At 47.8% G+C, this 15,449-nt stretch overlaps 1 protein-coding gene across 2 annotated transcripts in view; it reads left to right on the top strand.

The window, feature by feature from the left end:
- The window catches only part of SKI (SKI proto-oncogene), a 99,282-nt gene that overhangs the window by 78,756 nt on the left and 5,077 nt on the right, over positions 1-15,449 (top strand). For both annotated transcript variants that reach the window (XM_033079614.2, XM_033079612.2), the window contains 4 exons: positions 11,824-11,949; positions 12,412-12,527; positions 13,976-14,256; positions 14,636-14,937. In XM_033079614.2, the coding sequence (XP_032935505.1) occupies positions 11,824-11,949; positions 12,412-12,527; positions 13,976-14,256; positions 14,636-14,937 (825 nt within the window). The remainder of the gene's footprint in view (positions 1-11,823; positions 11,950-12,411; positions 12,528-13,975; positions 14,257-14,635; positions 14,938-15,449) is intronic.

Below are 15,449 nucleotides of genomic sequence, written 5' to 3'. Positions count from 1 at the left end.
TCCCAGGACTGCATTGATGTGATGATGGATGCTTTGCTTGGGTTGCCACTGGTCCTTTTGGGAAGATGTCAGGCCACTTTTCCTGGTGTTCATCCCTATCTCTCTGTAGCAAGTGCAGGCACCTGACTGAGTGAATTTGTGGGGCACACACAGATGGAGCAGCAGCACAGGACCTTGTGCCAGATCTGCCCTCTGGGAAATGGGGGAGTTCTCTTCTTCCTCCCAGGAGCAGGGGAGTTTGTGTCTGACTGCAGATATCTGACATTTCTGTTGCCACCCCACAGATCTGAGCCCTTCATCCACGTTACCACAATTTCCTGCAAACTCAGCCTATGGTTTTATAATCCTTTCTGTGCATGATCCACCCTCACTTCAGCTCCTGGTATTAGACAGAGATTTCCTGTCCTGTTCTAGATGGGCACACACACCTCCTTCCCTGATTTGTTATTTATTGGCCATTCCTTGTGTGCTGGATGTGTGAAAGCAGCATTGCAAAGCAGAGCCTGTGAACCTTTAGTGTCACAGAGCAGTGATGTCCCTGCAGCTCCCACTGATGTGACAGCGTTGGCTTCCGTGCAGTCAGGCTCTGAGTCAGGCTTTTCCTTGACCTAAGACTTAAAGGTCAGGCTTTTACTGCCAGTTTACATCACTCCTATGGCCAAAACACAGTTTTACTCTGCCCAGGATATGGAACACCACAAACCTCTGCTTTCTGTAAGGTCTGGTTTCATTTGGGCTCAGCTGCTCATGATGGTTTTAACCTCCAGAACCTCTCAAAGCCACTGCATTAGACACTGCCTTAGAAAAGTTCAACCCACGTGGGTTTGAGGCTTCCAAGCATCAGACAAAAGAAGAAAATTAAATATGAGACCTGGAAGCCTGGAATTCAGCTCTGTTGGTCCCCATGCTGGGTTTGGTGTGGTATCAATGTTGTGACAGCAGAATTCCACAAGGAAGGCAGAAGGAAAGGCCTCACACTGATACCTTGGAAATCCTGCTTACTTGGCAGTTTGGAAGTTGGTTGTGTTGACAATAATAAGAAAAAATCCACCCTATGGTTTAAGCAAAGGAAGGTGGGGGAAGGGACGTTGGCATTTAGAGCTCCAAACTTTCCCTCAACCCTTTTCTTTGTGTTTCTGATCGTGGGCTGCAGTCCAGACTCCGTGGTGGTTTGTAATTAAACCCAAAGCTTGAAGGTTCTGTGCAGTTCTCGTTGCCTACCAGGTCAAACTGAATCTGGTTTCTATCATGGAATATTTCAGTTCAGTTACCCCTTGAGGAAGTCTGGGAACAGACAGCCCATTCATATTGAACAGATGACCTAGGCTTAAAAAAAACCCCTTTTTGTCTGTTAAGCTTATGGCTAAGATATTATGAAAACGGCTTAATAATGTGCCCTAACATTTATACCACACTATTTTCTTACTTTAATTTTCCAGGCAATTAAAAATAATTGAAAGTTACTGCCAAACCCCCTGAAGATATACTTTTTCTTTCAAATAAGCTTATTTTCGTACTTGTGAGGTCACCAGATATTTATTTGACCATCTTTATAGGGGTCAGGCCCGTTGCACACACAGAATGGGGACGTGGAATAGAACTTGCATTGTAACAGCAAAGTGAGAAATGAGAGCCAAGCCCAGCTCATGTTGTGAGGGACCATGTTTATGGCTGGGGCACCACAAACAGGGTTTGTACATCGACCTACCCAGCCTAAATTCTGCAGTTCAGCACTCAAAATCTGTGTTTAAACCTGTTAATTCTGAGTAGGGGCGATCAGAGGTTTGAGTGTTTGGTGAGGATGGGTTGGGGTCTCAGTAGAAGGGTCTGGTTTGGGGTGCAGTGGAGCCCTTTTGGGGGATTTGGGCATTCTGAGCCCCCACATTGTCACTGTGGCCATGGGGAGGGAATCAGGAGTTTTGTTGGTGGCTGTGGGGTGTGCACAAACCTCCCTCTGTGCCCTCCTGTTAACAGAGCTGTAGCAGACACAGCCCAGTCATGCTGCTCTCAGAACTGCTCAGCCACTTCTCCCCTAAAGGCTTAAACCTACCATGTTATACAAGAACTGAAAGCCTTCCTGGAGTGTCCCAGATTTCCCCCTCCTGTCCATCCTATTCCCCTTCCAGTTATCTTTTGCTGCCTCCTCTGATATTACACAAAGTGGGTTTTTTGAAATGTTATGTCTCTCTCTCTGCATATTCACATACATGGAGCATTTCCTCTTAGATTTTTTACCTGTAGTCAAAAGGTGAATTTAGGTTGGAAAAAAGGAGAGAAATGGGTGGGCTATTTGTCAAAATTCTGTCTATTGGACAAGACAATTTGCTAAAGGCCTCTTCTTCAGTGATGGTGTTCATGTTGAACATCCCAGTGTAGGGAATAATATTTTTACAGAATATCCTGAGCTGGAAGGGACCCAAAAAGATCATCCAAGTCCAACAGCTGACCCTGCACAAGGCACCTCAGCAACCCCACCATGTGATTTTGTTCAGTTATTTTAATTTTTTGGTAACTGTTGGAAGTGTTTCTCTTATCTCAAGGTGACCAGGCCTTCTGAAGGATAAAAATCCTTTTTTTAATGAGTGCATCACTCCAGCATGGTGGATGTTGTGGCTAAAATTAACTCTGTTTAGACAAATCACTCACTGGAACATGGAAGGTTTAGGTCTCAGCAGAGCTGCTCTGCTGCTTGGCTTTGGCACAAAGAGCAAACTCTCATCTCCTTCCTCCTCCTCCTCCTCCTCCTCCCCTCTTAAACCACCCCTAACCCCCCTTAACTCCATGTCTGGTGGAAGGAGCATGTGATGCTTCCTTCTCAAGGCAGCAAAATAAGCTTTGGAAGTCTAAGACTGTAATTGGTTGTCTGCCTTTTTATCCTGGGAGCTCTGGGGACAGTTCAGGAGTAATAACTGTTACTTAAAGGAGATGAGCTGCTTGTGGCTTTCTTAGAACTGCACAGCACCGAGGTTTTCGGGTGCTTAGGGAAGCATCTGCCTGTCTGCAGCTTTCCAAGCGTTCTGTAAGCAAAGAATTTAAGTTTTTCCTGTCTTCTATGCATGGAGGAGTCATTCCTCAGTGTGTTCTTGCAGTGTTTGACTGAAAGCTGAGTTCCTTTGGAGGATTTTAAATTTGCTCAGTAACTTAAAGCCATTGGCACCTGAAATATCTATAACTATATGGTTATTCCTCTTCTTCAGTCATCTTCTGATAGACTCAAGGTGTGAGTTTTTAGGTATCTGAGGCCTTACTCTGTTTTTTTTTCACTGAGACTTGGGGTTTTCCATGGCACTGCCTTGTAACCTTAATAGGATTTGTAACTATTAATCCATGGCCAATGTATTGACTTTCACTGATATTTATGTAAAGCAGTTTTGGATTTAAAAACTGCGTTGGGCGCTGGGTGGAGCAGAAAATTCAGATTCTGTGGTGATGTTCCAGTGACTTTGTGAAGGTACTGGAGGTAATTGCAGTTGTTTCCCTGCACCTCATTGTGCTTGGGCTTTAAAGCAGAGCCTGACTCCATGTCCTGTCATTCCACACACACTGAATCCCCCAGAATACTCTGAAGCTTTTCCTGTGGTCATCTCAAGTAAATGAAATTCAGTGAAGAATAAATGTAGGGCAGTGCTGCCTTTCTGCAGCCCAATTGTTTTGTACAGTTTTTATTCTGTGTGACCAAAGAGCAACCCTGCAGCCAGGCAGATGTGCTGCTAAAATGCATTTTCCTGCAGTGGGAGGCTCTGATGCAGAGCAGGAGCCCTGCAAATAATCCAGGTGAGAGGCACAGTGCAGACACAGGGGCTGTGCTTGATGTGCTCCTCTGGCTCTTCATCCCTTGAGGTAATTCCTGGGGATGTCCTCAGGCTCTGGTCCCAGCTTAGGCTGACAAAAGGAGCTGTCCCTTGCCCTCACCAGCAATGTCACACGCTCACACACATGTGCTAGGCCAGCAGAGCCACAAACAGCAGCAGAAATACCAGATTAGATCTTGGGGAGCGTGAGTGGGGCGAGGGCTGACTGGGAATTCTTCAGCTGGACTGGGAGAATTGGTAAATCAAGGCTGGTTACTGACTTGGCTGTTTTCTGTGCTGTTTGCTTTCCCTCCCAGAATTGAAAATGTTGGGTGCTGGTGGCTCTTCACTTGAGTCAGGGGCAGATTCTGTGCCCCAGGGAGCTCTGCAGAGCAGTTGGGGGACACCCAAATCAGGGCACTCTGGACTTGGCAACTCCATAGCCAGGTACTGCAGAGGAGCTGGACAAAAGAGCATCAAAAGCCCATCAGCTTTATCAGTTTTTGAGCTCCCTCTCTCCTTTCTTGGCTTCCTAAACTGTGCTGGAATTAGTGGAAGTCACAAGGGGAATACTTGTCCTTTTATATAACGTTGGAGACTCAACTGAGGTTCTTGGCTGGCAGGGTGGACATCTCCTCAGTCCAGGAACAGATGCCTGGGAGAGTCTGGAGCTGGAACTTGAGTGCAGATACAGCAAGGGATCCTGGTTGCACTGCAGAGAAAATGTGAGGACAAAATTTGGTTCACAAAGGGCTTTGCAATTACCAGAACTGTGACCCCATAAACTGGGCAAAGCAAAGTCTGTCCACAGAGGAAATTCTGCTTTTCTGAACCTGATGGCATCAGTTCTCTCCCCCTGGTTCTTTCCCATTCCCTGTTTTCCTGGGACACAGATCCCTGCCCATGTTTCCCTCCTTGGTCTCTCTCCTTCCCCTGGTCCTGCCAGGGCATCTCAGAGTTCCCAGGAGCTGCTGCCAATAAAAACAGCCAGAGGAAAAGGGGCCATTCCCTCTGCTCAGCCCCTCTGACCTGCTCTGTGCTGGGCTCCAGCTCACTGTGCCAGGGGGAAGGGTGAGTGGAGCTGTTTTGTTTTGGTTCAAACCACAGGGCAGGGAATTCTTTTCAAGCTGTAACTTTTAGTTTCCACTGGAAGGGCAAAACAGACTCTTAGCCAGTGGAAAAGAGGCTTCCAGTTGCATCAGCCAAGAGGCAAAAGGCAAGCACATCATGTAACAAATGATCAACTCCTTGCAGAAGCTTCTTTACCAGAAAAATCAACAGATCTCAATCAACAGATCCCCTTCATCTGAGGGATTTAACACTGAGGTAGCCACATTCACACATGGCTTTTCTTTTTTTGTCTGGCTTATTTCAGTGATTTCTGGAGGAATCAAAATCCCTCTGAATGGGAAACACTGATTTTGTGAGCAACCAAGGTTCACAGAATTTTGAGACCAAGAGAATGGCTATTAAGAAGTCATTATTTGTAGAAGATTTGAAGAGTTGTATGGATTTATAGATCCATATCTATATCAAAGAGCAATTCCCTGTGATGGATGTAGCAGGAGAACAGTAAATTAAAAGCATAACTGTAGAGATTAAATTGGGAATTAAACCAGGTGAGCTGGCTGAGCATTTTTTATCAGTGCAGTTCCCAGGTAGAATCTTCATCATGTCCAAGCTTCATGGAACTTGGGAAAAAGTCCCCAGTGGGAATCCCAGCAGTTTTACCAGTGTGTGAGAAACAAAAGATTTGCCTTTGCTCCCTGCATCTCCGACTGAAGTTTGTGGCTCTGGGAGGTGCTTGCTGGGTTTGCTGCAGCACAGCCTGCTAGAGATGCCTGGTGCTTGCTCCCAAGGATAAGTGCAATCAGCAGATGTCATCTGGCCTAATTTTTGTGCTAAAGGAATAAAAGGAAAGAAATGTTGAGACAGAAAAAAAAAAGGTTTTTTTTCTTTCTTTTATGCTAGCCAAGAAGCTTTGAAAATGGATGATGACTTATGCCAGGGGCTATGTAGAGTGTTCTAGAAAATAATTTAAATTTGCCTCTACAAAATGAATTCATCAAAGGGTACTTGCAGGACTTTGCTTTAAACTGTGATGGTGTCTGAAATAAAACAGCCCAGTCCATTTTCACTTCTGCTGTTGTAAATTTTGGACGTGTTTCCATAGAAATTAAAGATTTTTGCACAGGTGTGAAAAAAAAAACTCAGTTTCCAGTTTTTTTAAGGTGAACTTCCCATGCTGCCACATGACCAAACCATCTCCTCTTTACATCCAGTTCTTCCAGACCAGCTGGGAAGGTGTGTTTGCATTGAAAATTCAGCTCTTTGCTCCCAGGAGCCCCCTCTGAGGAGGAGACAAAGCCCCCGAGGCTGATCCGTGGGCAGGGAGAGCAGGGCAGTCCAGCAGGGATTTTTCCACAGCTCCTTCCCTGCCTGTGCCTGGCAGTTGTGGTTGGTGGAGATTCCCCCCAGGTCACCCCTGGGGGACACACTGGCAGCCAGCATGTGCTGTGAAGGCAGGAATAGAAAGCAAATACTTCCCATAATCACACGTCCCAAAATGACAGGGGAAAATGAGTCCTTGTGCTTCCACCAGAGCAGCGAAAAACTGGAGATGGAAAGGCTGGATTCCTGCCCAATGAAACCAAAATTGTAAAAAAAAAAATTAAAAAAATAAAACAAATGCTACATACACTCCCTGGAACTGACACTGGAGTGTGGTAGGTTTTTTCTCTTTTAAATATCTACAGTAGACAAGCAGTAAATCTTCTTACAGCTCCGTGGCACAGCTTTATTTTTAGCTTTTTCTATTATGGAGACAACCCTCCCCAGCTTTCAATCTGTACCTGAATATATTTATTCCTCTAATCCACGTGAAAGTGCAGTCCTTACAAAGACCTCTAATACCTTATTAATCACTTCTGGACCACGTCACAAAGAGGCTTTGGGAAGAAGTGTTCTGGCCATGGGCAACGTGCTCCTGGAGGCTTAAAGGATGTGGATAAAGGGACCTTTTCCCACATGGAAGAAACCTCCAGTGGGCATTTTTAAATTTGATTTTAGCTGGAAATCTGAAGGAAATCTTAAGGCTCTCATGTGGTTCAGTTCTCAGAGAGACTCAGGGCTGTGATTCCTGAGAGCAGCACGTGGAAAATTCCAAGTTCAGTTCCCAGGTGTGGGAATTGTGGTCTCAGTATCCTCCAGGAGTAGATTTGAATCCTTGTCACTGGTCAAGGTACATTCCTTCTGAAATGCCATTTTACACAGCTGGGGAACTTAATCCCTGTGCCAGCAGGAGCCTGAAAAAGTGTCCTGGGTGCTCCTGGGGGAGGAGTGACCACTCAGGGCTTAAAATAAAACTGCATCCTTGTGCTCCAAGTAAAAGCAGGAGGTAAATGTCATGGCAGCCTTTCAAAATGGGTCAGTGGTGTTACCCATTTTCTGTCTGCTGCTCAGCTGGGTGTGACTGGTCTGTGGTCACAGGAAAGCCACCTCGAATAGACCCTGGCAGTTCTCTCTCTCAGTTCCACTTGCGTTTCTCAGCGTGGAGCAGGAGCAGGGCTCAGACAGAGATTGCTCAACCCTGCTTTGTGCAGATCTTTTCTGGAGCTCAGAGCACCATGAGATGCAGATGGGCAGCTCCTTGGGGTGCTCCCTGTTGGCTCCTTGCTGCTGTGCTGTGGTTTTAGCCCAGTGCTGTCTGGCACTCCTGGGCACCAGCTGAGCCTCCCTGGGTTTCTCTGGGTTTGCATCAGCCCAGCCCTGCTGAGAAAGCGGCTGAGTTTGTGCACCCAGACGGGGAATCCGATGGGACAGGAAGCTCCACCCGTTCTCAGGGTGAGAATGAGCAGCACAGTGAGAGGACACTGTAGATTTACAGCCCAGTTTTTATTTTCTCTGCTTATCGCTGCTTTTCCAGCTGCTGGCTTTTCCAGTGGAATCGTTTCTGATTTACACCTGCATTAAGGATACAGAACGGAATTCTTCAGCCTCGCAGTATTTTCCCAATTAATTTTTTCAAGAGGTTGGAATAGAGATTTCTCTGTGTTGAGATAGCTTTGGGGACATTAAACCTTTTATTTCTGAAGGTGGCACACGATGTGCCAGATCTGCTGGTCTGGGGCTCACATTTCCCATCCCTGCTCCAAAGGAGAGGATGAGACCAAGGCTGGATTCCCCAGTGAGCCCTGGTCTGGGAAGGGTGACCAGTGCACATAAACCTGTGCCACTGCCCTGTTTTACCTCAGCTCTGTCTTTAACCAGGTTTTGGGATTTATTGCCCAATCAGAGCCAGTTTTGGGGAGATTTTATCAGCAGAGGGTAGATGAGGATTTGGAGCGTGGGCTGATTTTTGAAGGTACATTTCCAAGCTAAAAATTCCACAGGTGTGGAGGCCTCCTAAGTGTTTTTTACTTGTTGATGTTTTCATTCTTAACAAGGCAAAATTAGCCCAGTTTTCAGTACCATGTGCCATGGGTTTTGGGGAAGAGTAGCAAAGGATGAGGAGGGAGCAAAAGCCTTTGCTCAGTCCAGGTGTGTGACACTGGGGAAAAAAAAAATCTATTTTGGTAAATACTTGGGCACCAAGAATCGTACACGTGAGCACTCTCACATCTTAAAATATAAGAATTTTTTCTGGGCTCATTTTCCATTGCATTTGTAGCAAAAAGTGCTGCTGAGGTGCCTGACCTGCAGCTGCTGGTACCGAGCTCTGGGGGAGGTTTGTCTTCCTGAGAAGGAGAGAGTCAAAAATTCTTTCCACTGGTCTCATGGTTTGTTACTGTAATACTTAATTGAAGTAGAAAATTTGATCTGACATGTCAAATGTGGCCCTGGCTGGCTGCAGGCCAGGCTGAGCCGCCTAATTTCGGTTTGCCTTAAAATGGCTGGCAAAGTTCACAGGCCCAAATTTCCCTTTGGAATGTACCTCTGAAATCTTTTTTTAGTGACTGTATAAATCTTCATCTATCTATTTCTCCCTAAAATTTGCTGCAGAAACCAAAAGCCCCAAAGCTTAAGTAAATGTTTCACATAAGCATTTCTGGACCCACTTTGTATCCTGAAGTTTCTTCCATCTGTGGATTGTAGAAAATGTTTATTAACAAGTGGCTGTGCCCAGCACAAAGCCCATTTGACAGCAGATTATTAAATTGCCTCCAATGGAAATAAGAATGAATAGGAAATAAGGAAATATTTATTTCAGGCTTCTCTAGTTTTTGTTCAAATGTTTCATAAATCATTTATGAAGACGGCAAAAAAGTCAGATCGGATTTTCAGTATTTCTTTTGCAACTTGGTGTGGGTTTCGTTTTTTTGGCACAGAGCAAAAATGAAATCAAATCATCCCCATTTGAAGCAGGACCAAGGTTTGGTGGCTGCTGTGGCTGGGCTGGAAGTGTCAGAGTGGGGTATCTTGGTGCCTGGAATCCGTCCTGGAGCGGGATGTAATGGCTGAGTCACATGGAGAGGAGATTTGGTGTTCAGTGTCTGCCTTGTTCCACATCTGAGTCTCTTCCTGTAGCAGAAACTACTGGAATTGTTGCATTTTTGTGTTGTTAGAGTGAAACCTAAATCCAAGGTGGGTTTTTTTTAAGCATCAACCAGCAGATGATCCATGGTGGGATAGGGGTGGAGACCTTGGAGGGGTCGTCACAGCAGCTCCCAAACCACTCTGCCTCCTTCCCTGAGCCCTCTACTCCCCACCAGGCAGCTCTGGGCTCTCAGGAGTGTCCAGGTCTGGGAAATGACCTCAGGTCAGAAAAACCTGGGGGCTCTGCTCAGCACCTCCTCCTCTGTCCCCTTTCCACCCCTCTGGGGAGGACAGCCCTGTTTTCCCCTGTGTACACAGCTTTTTTCCAGCTGCACCCCCTGTTTCCTGATCAGCACAGGCTCCAGGACATGGGAGTGAAGCAGCATTTCCCAGGTTTTGTGCTCAGAGCCTCCTGGTCCTTGGGGTCAGCCTTGACTTGAAGGGGGATGGTGGAGAAAGCTGGAGATGATTCCTTTAAAAATGCAAAGGAGACCATTCTGTTGAAACATCTCCCCCCAGGTTTGGTTTCTGGGGCAGACCCTGCTCCCCATTTGCAGAGCTGGGTGTGCTGGGGGTGCTCTGGGCCCGTTCCTGCCTGGACAGAATGTTCAGGACGGACGGACGGACGGGGGGAGGGACGGGCTCCGTGCTGAGTCTTGCCACCTGTTGCCTTTTTCATTCCAAGCCCCCCTTCCTCCCCACCCTGCAGCCCTTGCTCCCCTCCCCACACAGCTCCCCATCCCCAGTGGATAGGGCTGGGATCAGGAGTCACTTGCCAAATGCCTTTCTCATGCTGTCACTAATTCTGCACAGGCAGCATCTCCGAGAGCAGAAACAAATCTTTCCCAGTGCATTGTCCTGTGTTTTCTGCAGAAAGCCCCAGCAATGCCTTTTCCTACTTGGGTCTGAGTGCCTGTGCCATGGCTGGGCAGGAGGCAGCCCTGGGGAAGCCTGAAGCTGTGCCCAAAGAATCTGCTGCAAATCCCATGGAGCTGGAATTTGGCACTGGCATGGGCTAATTTTGTCCTGGGGGTTGCACACACACACACACACACCCCTCCCATGTCATCCTCCTTCATCTGCTACGTATGGAGAGCTGCCCCGAGCTCTGCAGTGCCAGGGAATTTGTGCTGAGCCCTCCAGGCTTGGCTGGGTGATGTTGCTGGGCACTCTGGGCTGTGCAGGGCAGTGAGGGGTGCTGCCAGATGGGCTGGAGAGCGATCTGCCCTGCTCCCATGGGTGCAGCAGGCTCTGCAGGTTGTCATTTCCTCCTTATCAAGGTGCTGATGGGGTGCAGTTAGAGAGCTCTTGGGTAGAGAGTCCTGAGAAGGACATTTGAACAATTCTGCAGGTGCTTTTCAGGTAAGTAATTCCAATCACAGTGCTCAGGGTTCAGTATCACCTGGAGAAGAAACCTCTGAGTTCCCAGCTGAAGGTGCCTTGAGGGGACTGATTTTCAGAACACAGATGAGATCCTTGCTGTCACTGGGAAGGACACCTGGGCTGGAGCATTTCAGGCTCCCAGGATATTGCCATCCCCAGGTTCTCCAGACACACCTGGATCAACACTTGTTTGCCCACAAAAATCACGGTGAAGTGAAAGGATAAATCAAATAAATGCAAATATAAGCAATTATGAATTACTGCAGTGTGGCTCTGCCACCCTTCTGGGAGCCAGGCTGAGTGGGAACGGGGAAAGGTGGAGAGTTTGGAACTGCAAAAAGGCAGAAAAAGGAATAGAAAGCAGGGTGGGATGTTTCTTTTATTGTTTCTGGTCATGATGCAGCACAAGGTCCAGAACCTTCTCCCTCCCTGCTGTGAGAGGTGTTTGTACTGGCAGGGCTTCCAGCTGGTATCCCCAGTGCACCAGTTAAACCAGTAGTTACCAATTTTTTTGCAAGCCACGCTGGGACTATAGGAATTTTATTCCTTCACAGTGTTGAAGGAAAGGGATTTTGCTTGCCAAAGGGCTTTCTTATGCTTGAGGATGATTTATGGGCCAAGCTGAGCCACTTGTGGAAAAGGCAAAGCAGCTCTTGGCAGCACCCCCAGAATCCACTGCAGCTGTGGGGTAGTGAAGTCATCGGCATAACAACCACTGCAAACAGAATAACAAAGTCTGTTCTGTTCTCGTTTAAAATAATCTTTCCAGTTCAGCAACCACATTAAACTTACCTTGCTGCATGCAAAAATCATAAAAGGCCGATAGTTCTCTGCAGCTTGGAGCGAGTGTCTCCCTTTGATCACTGCCCATCTCTCCTGTGCCATGCACACTTGACCTGAGTGTCTCCCATGAAGGAGTGAAGTGTGTTATGTCACAGTCTGTGTCTGCCCCTTGTTTGCACTCCTTTGTTTGGGCTTGCATTTCAAAAAGCACAAAAACACCCTGAGTTTCTTCCTTTTAAATAACAGAATTTGTTTCTGCCTTACAACTTGTTTCTAAGCTGATTGCAAAATGAGGAATTCTGACTTTGGTTTTTTTCTGCCTTTGTTTCAGGTCTCTTCAGATCCTCCTGCTTCCAAAAAGCCCAAAATAGATGACTCTGCTTCCCAATCTCCAGCTTCTACCGAGAAGGAAAAACAGTCCAGTTGGTTACGGTCCTTATCCAGTTCATCTAATAAGGTGATTGTTGAATATTTTGTAATCAAGAGAGATTAAATTGTCACAAAGCATCACTCTACTGAAACCAGAGAAGAAAATGAGGGAAAGAACATGCCCAGAGTTGCTAAATTAGTAACATTTCTATCCTTTCCTAGTCAGCAGTGAACTACACAATCCCCCCAGATTCCTTGTCACCCTCCAGTGCTCATTGACCTGGATTGTGACAGGGAAGTAAGGAATTCCCTTGTGCCTTTGAGGTTCAGGAATCCTGCAAGACTCAGGAGCTGTTTGTGATCCCTGCAAACTCCCCAGAGCTCATTGGCCAACAAAACCCACGAGTGCAGCTCCCCTGTGCCAGCAGAACCCCTGAGCACGGTGGGGAGCAGCTGTGGGGATGGCTGAGGGTGCCCTGGGAACCCCCTCTGTGGTGATTTACTGTTTTAAGGGTTTGTTGGAGTCACTAATTTGCTGTTCTGTCCCCAGAGCATCGGCTGTGTCCATCCCCGGCAGCGCCTCTCCGCGTTCCGGCCCTGGTCCCCCGCGGTGTCGGCCAGCGAGAAGGAGCTCTCCAGCCACCTGCCCGCCCTGATCCGGGACAGGTAAGGACACAGCTCAGGGACAGGGCTCTGGGGCTGCCCAGCTGCCTCTGGGTTTGTCCCCGTGCTCAGTCAGAGCCTTGGCAGCTGCAGGGGTTTCATTTGCAGAAAGGAAACACAAAAGGGTGTTGCTGTTTGTGCGCCAAGGGGGGTTAAAGGTGACACCTGCACAGAAGTGTCAGGTGGAGGCTGCTGTGAAGGGTGCAGGGCTGTGCTTGGGGGTACAGGCATCGAGGGCCTTGGGCTTTGCTGCTGAAGGGAAGACAGAATCCCTGTGCTGGGGCAGTGGTCAGGGAGGTGCAGCCATTCCCAGGCCCCTGTCCGTGGTACCTGCAGCAGCTCCATCCTCTCCCACCCCCACAGTGCCAGCGAGGCCAAAGGGCAGCAGAGATTTCCCCAACCCCTCTGTGTGCCCTGGCCCTTGGGGAGTCCTGGCTCTGGAGCCTGTCAGACCTGTCCAGACAGCGAGGCCAGGCTCTGCTCTTGGAGAGGAGCAGCTCTGAGTGAGTCACCCACAGCAGGTGGGACCTCGGTGTCACACTGAGAGCACAAAGTGTCGGGGCAGTTCCACATCCCTGTGCCAGACTGGAGCTGTGCAGTCTGAAAAACCTCCGAGCCAGATTTCTGCCTGAGGGTGATGATGTCTTTGGAAAGTTTGACTTAAGTGACCAGGTGTTTTTAGGGAATATTATGGAGAACATATTGTGCTGCCCTTATGAACGAGTTTCTTAGAAGCTGTGGGGATTGATTTCCTTTTTTAAAAAAAGGGAAATAGAAGGGGGAAAGCCTATCAGCATATTCTAATTTTTAAACTAGGTAGGGAAAGAAGTGGTATAAGTGCCCTTGGTATCCCTGTGAGAAACTTTCAGTATTGGATAAAACCCACCTACAACAGCTCAAGGAGAAATTCTAACTGATACCACATCATGTTATGGGTGCTGAATTGAAGTTGTAAAGTCTTTGCTCTGCTTTTTGCAAAATTCCATGTATTTGATGTTATGTTATTGCTCCCCTTTAACACCAAGGTTTAACCAAAGGTTTCTTGGCTGTTGTACCCGTGGTTTTACACTCAGGTGTATGTCAGAATCACAGAGGCACAAAAAGATGCTTTTCCACTCCATGGTTTTCCTTAAGTGCTGTTTACAGTTTACAAAACATTTGTGGATAGACACAATTCCAGCTGTGCAGTTGGGTAAAACAACAGTGCCATGAAAAGTAGGAGGAAACAGCTTGAGGACTTCCAGGCTCTGGGAGATCTCATCTCCTTGGTGCTCTTAGGATGTGTGGCACTTGGGATGGGAGGGCAGAACACTGAACAGTACCGGGGCAGGTTCTCAGCTGTGTAAATCACTGGGGTTCACTGTGCATGTCTGCAGTGGGACATGGGATGGGGGAGCTCTCCAAAGCCAGGACTGTGACCATTCTCCCTTTTTCCCTCCCCTCTGAACCAGCTTTTACTCCTACAAGAGCTTTGAGAGCGCCGTGGCCCCCAACGTGGCCCTGGCCCCTCCAGCCCAGCAGAAGATGGTGAGCAACCCTCCCTGTGCCACCGTGGTGTCCAGGAGCAGCGAGTCCCTGGGCTCTGGCCAGCCCAGGAAGAGGAAGCACGGCCCTGAGCACACGGCTGTCCCCGAGGCTGCGGCCACCGCGGCCACCACGGCCACCACGGCCACCGCCCCCGAGGAGGACAAGGAGTCAGAAGCAGAGATTGAAGTAGAAACCAGGGAAGAATGTAAGTGACACTTGTGGCCGCCTTTGTGGTGGTTTATTTAGGCTGGGGGGTTTTTGCTGGAGTTCTTGTGGGGTTTAAATGGAATTCTGGAAGTGCCTCAGTGGTGTTGCCTTTGTGACGTGAGTTGTACAGTCACAATTCAAACAAATTGAACTCAGTCCCTTAATTCAAGGTTGTATTTTCATCATATTTCAAGTATCAAAGTATAAAATGAGTAGGTTTTTAATTTCCTTTCCTTTTTTTAATTTATTATTAAGTGTCTCTGTACAAACAGGACAGCACGTTTCGAGCTGCATAATATATATATATATGAGTTGTATAAAATTACATCTTAATTTCTGATCTTTTAAAATTAATTGTCAATGTTTCTGTTTTGCAGTCACCTCCTCCTTATCCTCGCTCTCCTCCCCATCCTTCACCTCCTCCAGCTCTGCCAAGGACATGAGCTCCCCTGGGATGCAGCCCCCAGCCCCTGTCAACAGCTCCTACGAGGTGGCCACACACCCTGACCCCCACAGCAGCGGGCTGGAGGCTGAGCTGGAGCACCTCAGGCAGGCCCTGGACAGTGGCCTGGACACAAAAGAAGCCAAAGAGAAGTTCCTGCACGAGGTGGTGAAGATGAGGGTGAAGCAGGAGGAGAAGCTGAACGCGGCTCTGCAGGCCAAGCGCAGCCTGCACCAGGTAAGGCTGCCCTGCCCTGCCAGGTACAGCCCAGCAGGGAGCTCTGCAAAAGGAATTGCCTCATTTTTCCCAAATAGCAACAGCCTTTGCTGGGGCTCTGTTTGTAAATCCAGCCGGGAAACCAAAGCACAGGAACCAGTCCTACGTTTTTAAGCTTGCCACCTGTTTTTCCTTGGGTTATAAATCCATGGTTACCAAAATCAACATCTTTGCATTACTGAGAAAAATCTTCTAGTCCAGCAGAGTTTATTTTGTTTTCATTTCATTGAACAGGAAACATTTCTGGAGGCTTTAGCTGGAGTTTTAAAGGCTCTGTGAGGGAGGGTGTTCCTGGGACACAGCCACAGCTGAAGTAAGGGCTTTGTCAGGCATCCCACTGGCCACACTGCCGAGCTTCAGTCAGGGAAGCAGCTCCTTATTTCTGGAAATCCTGGATCCATCACTTGTGTCATGGTCAGGCAGGGCTGCAGGGCAGGATTGATGGGTGAACTGGCTTTTATTTGAGCTGGGGT

This window comes from Catharus ustulatus, chromosome 24, assembly GCF_009819885.2.
Source record: "Catharus ustulatus isolate bCatUst1 chromosome 24, bCatUst1.pri.v2, whole genome shotgun sequence".
Classification (NCBI taxonomy): Eukaryota; Metazoa; Chordata; class Aves; order Passeriformes; family Turdidae; genus Catharus; species Catharus ustulatus.
This window is presented reverse-complemented; position numbering and strand designations above follow the sequence as displayed.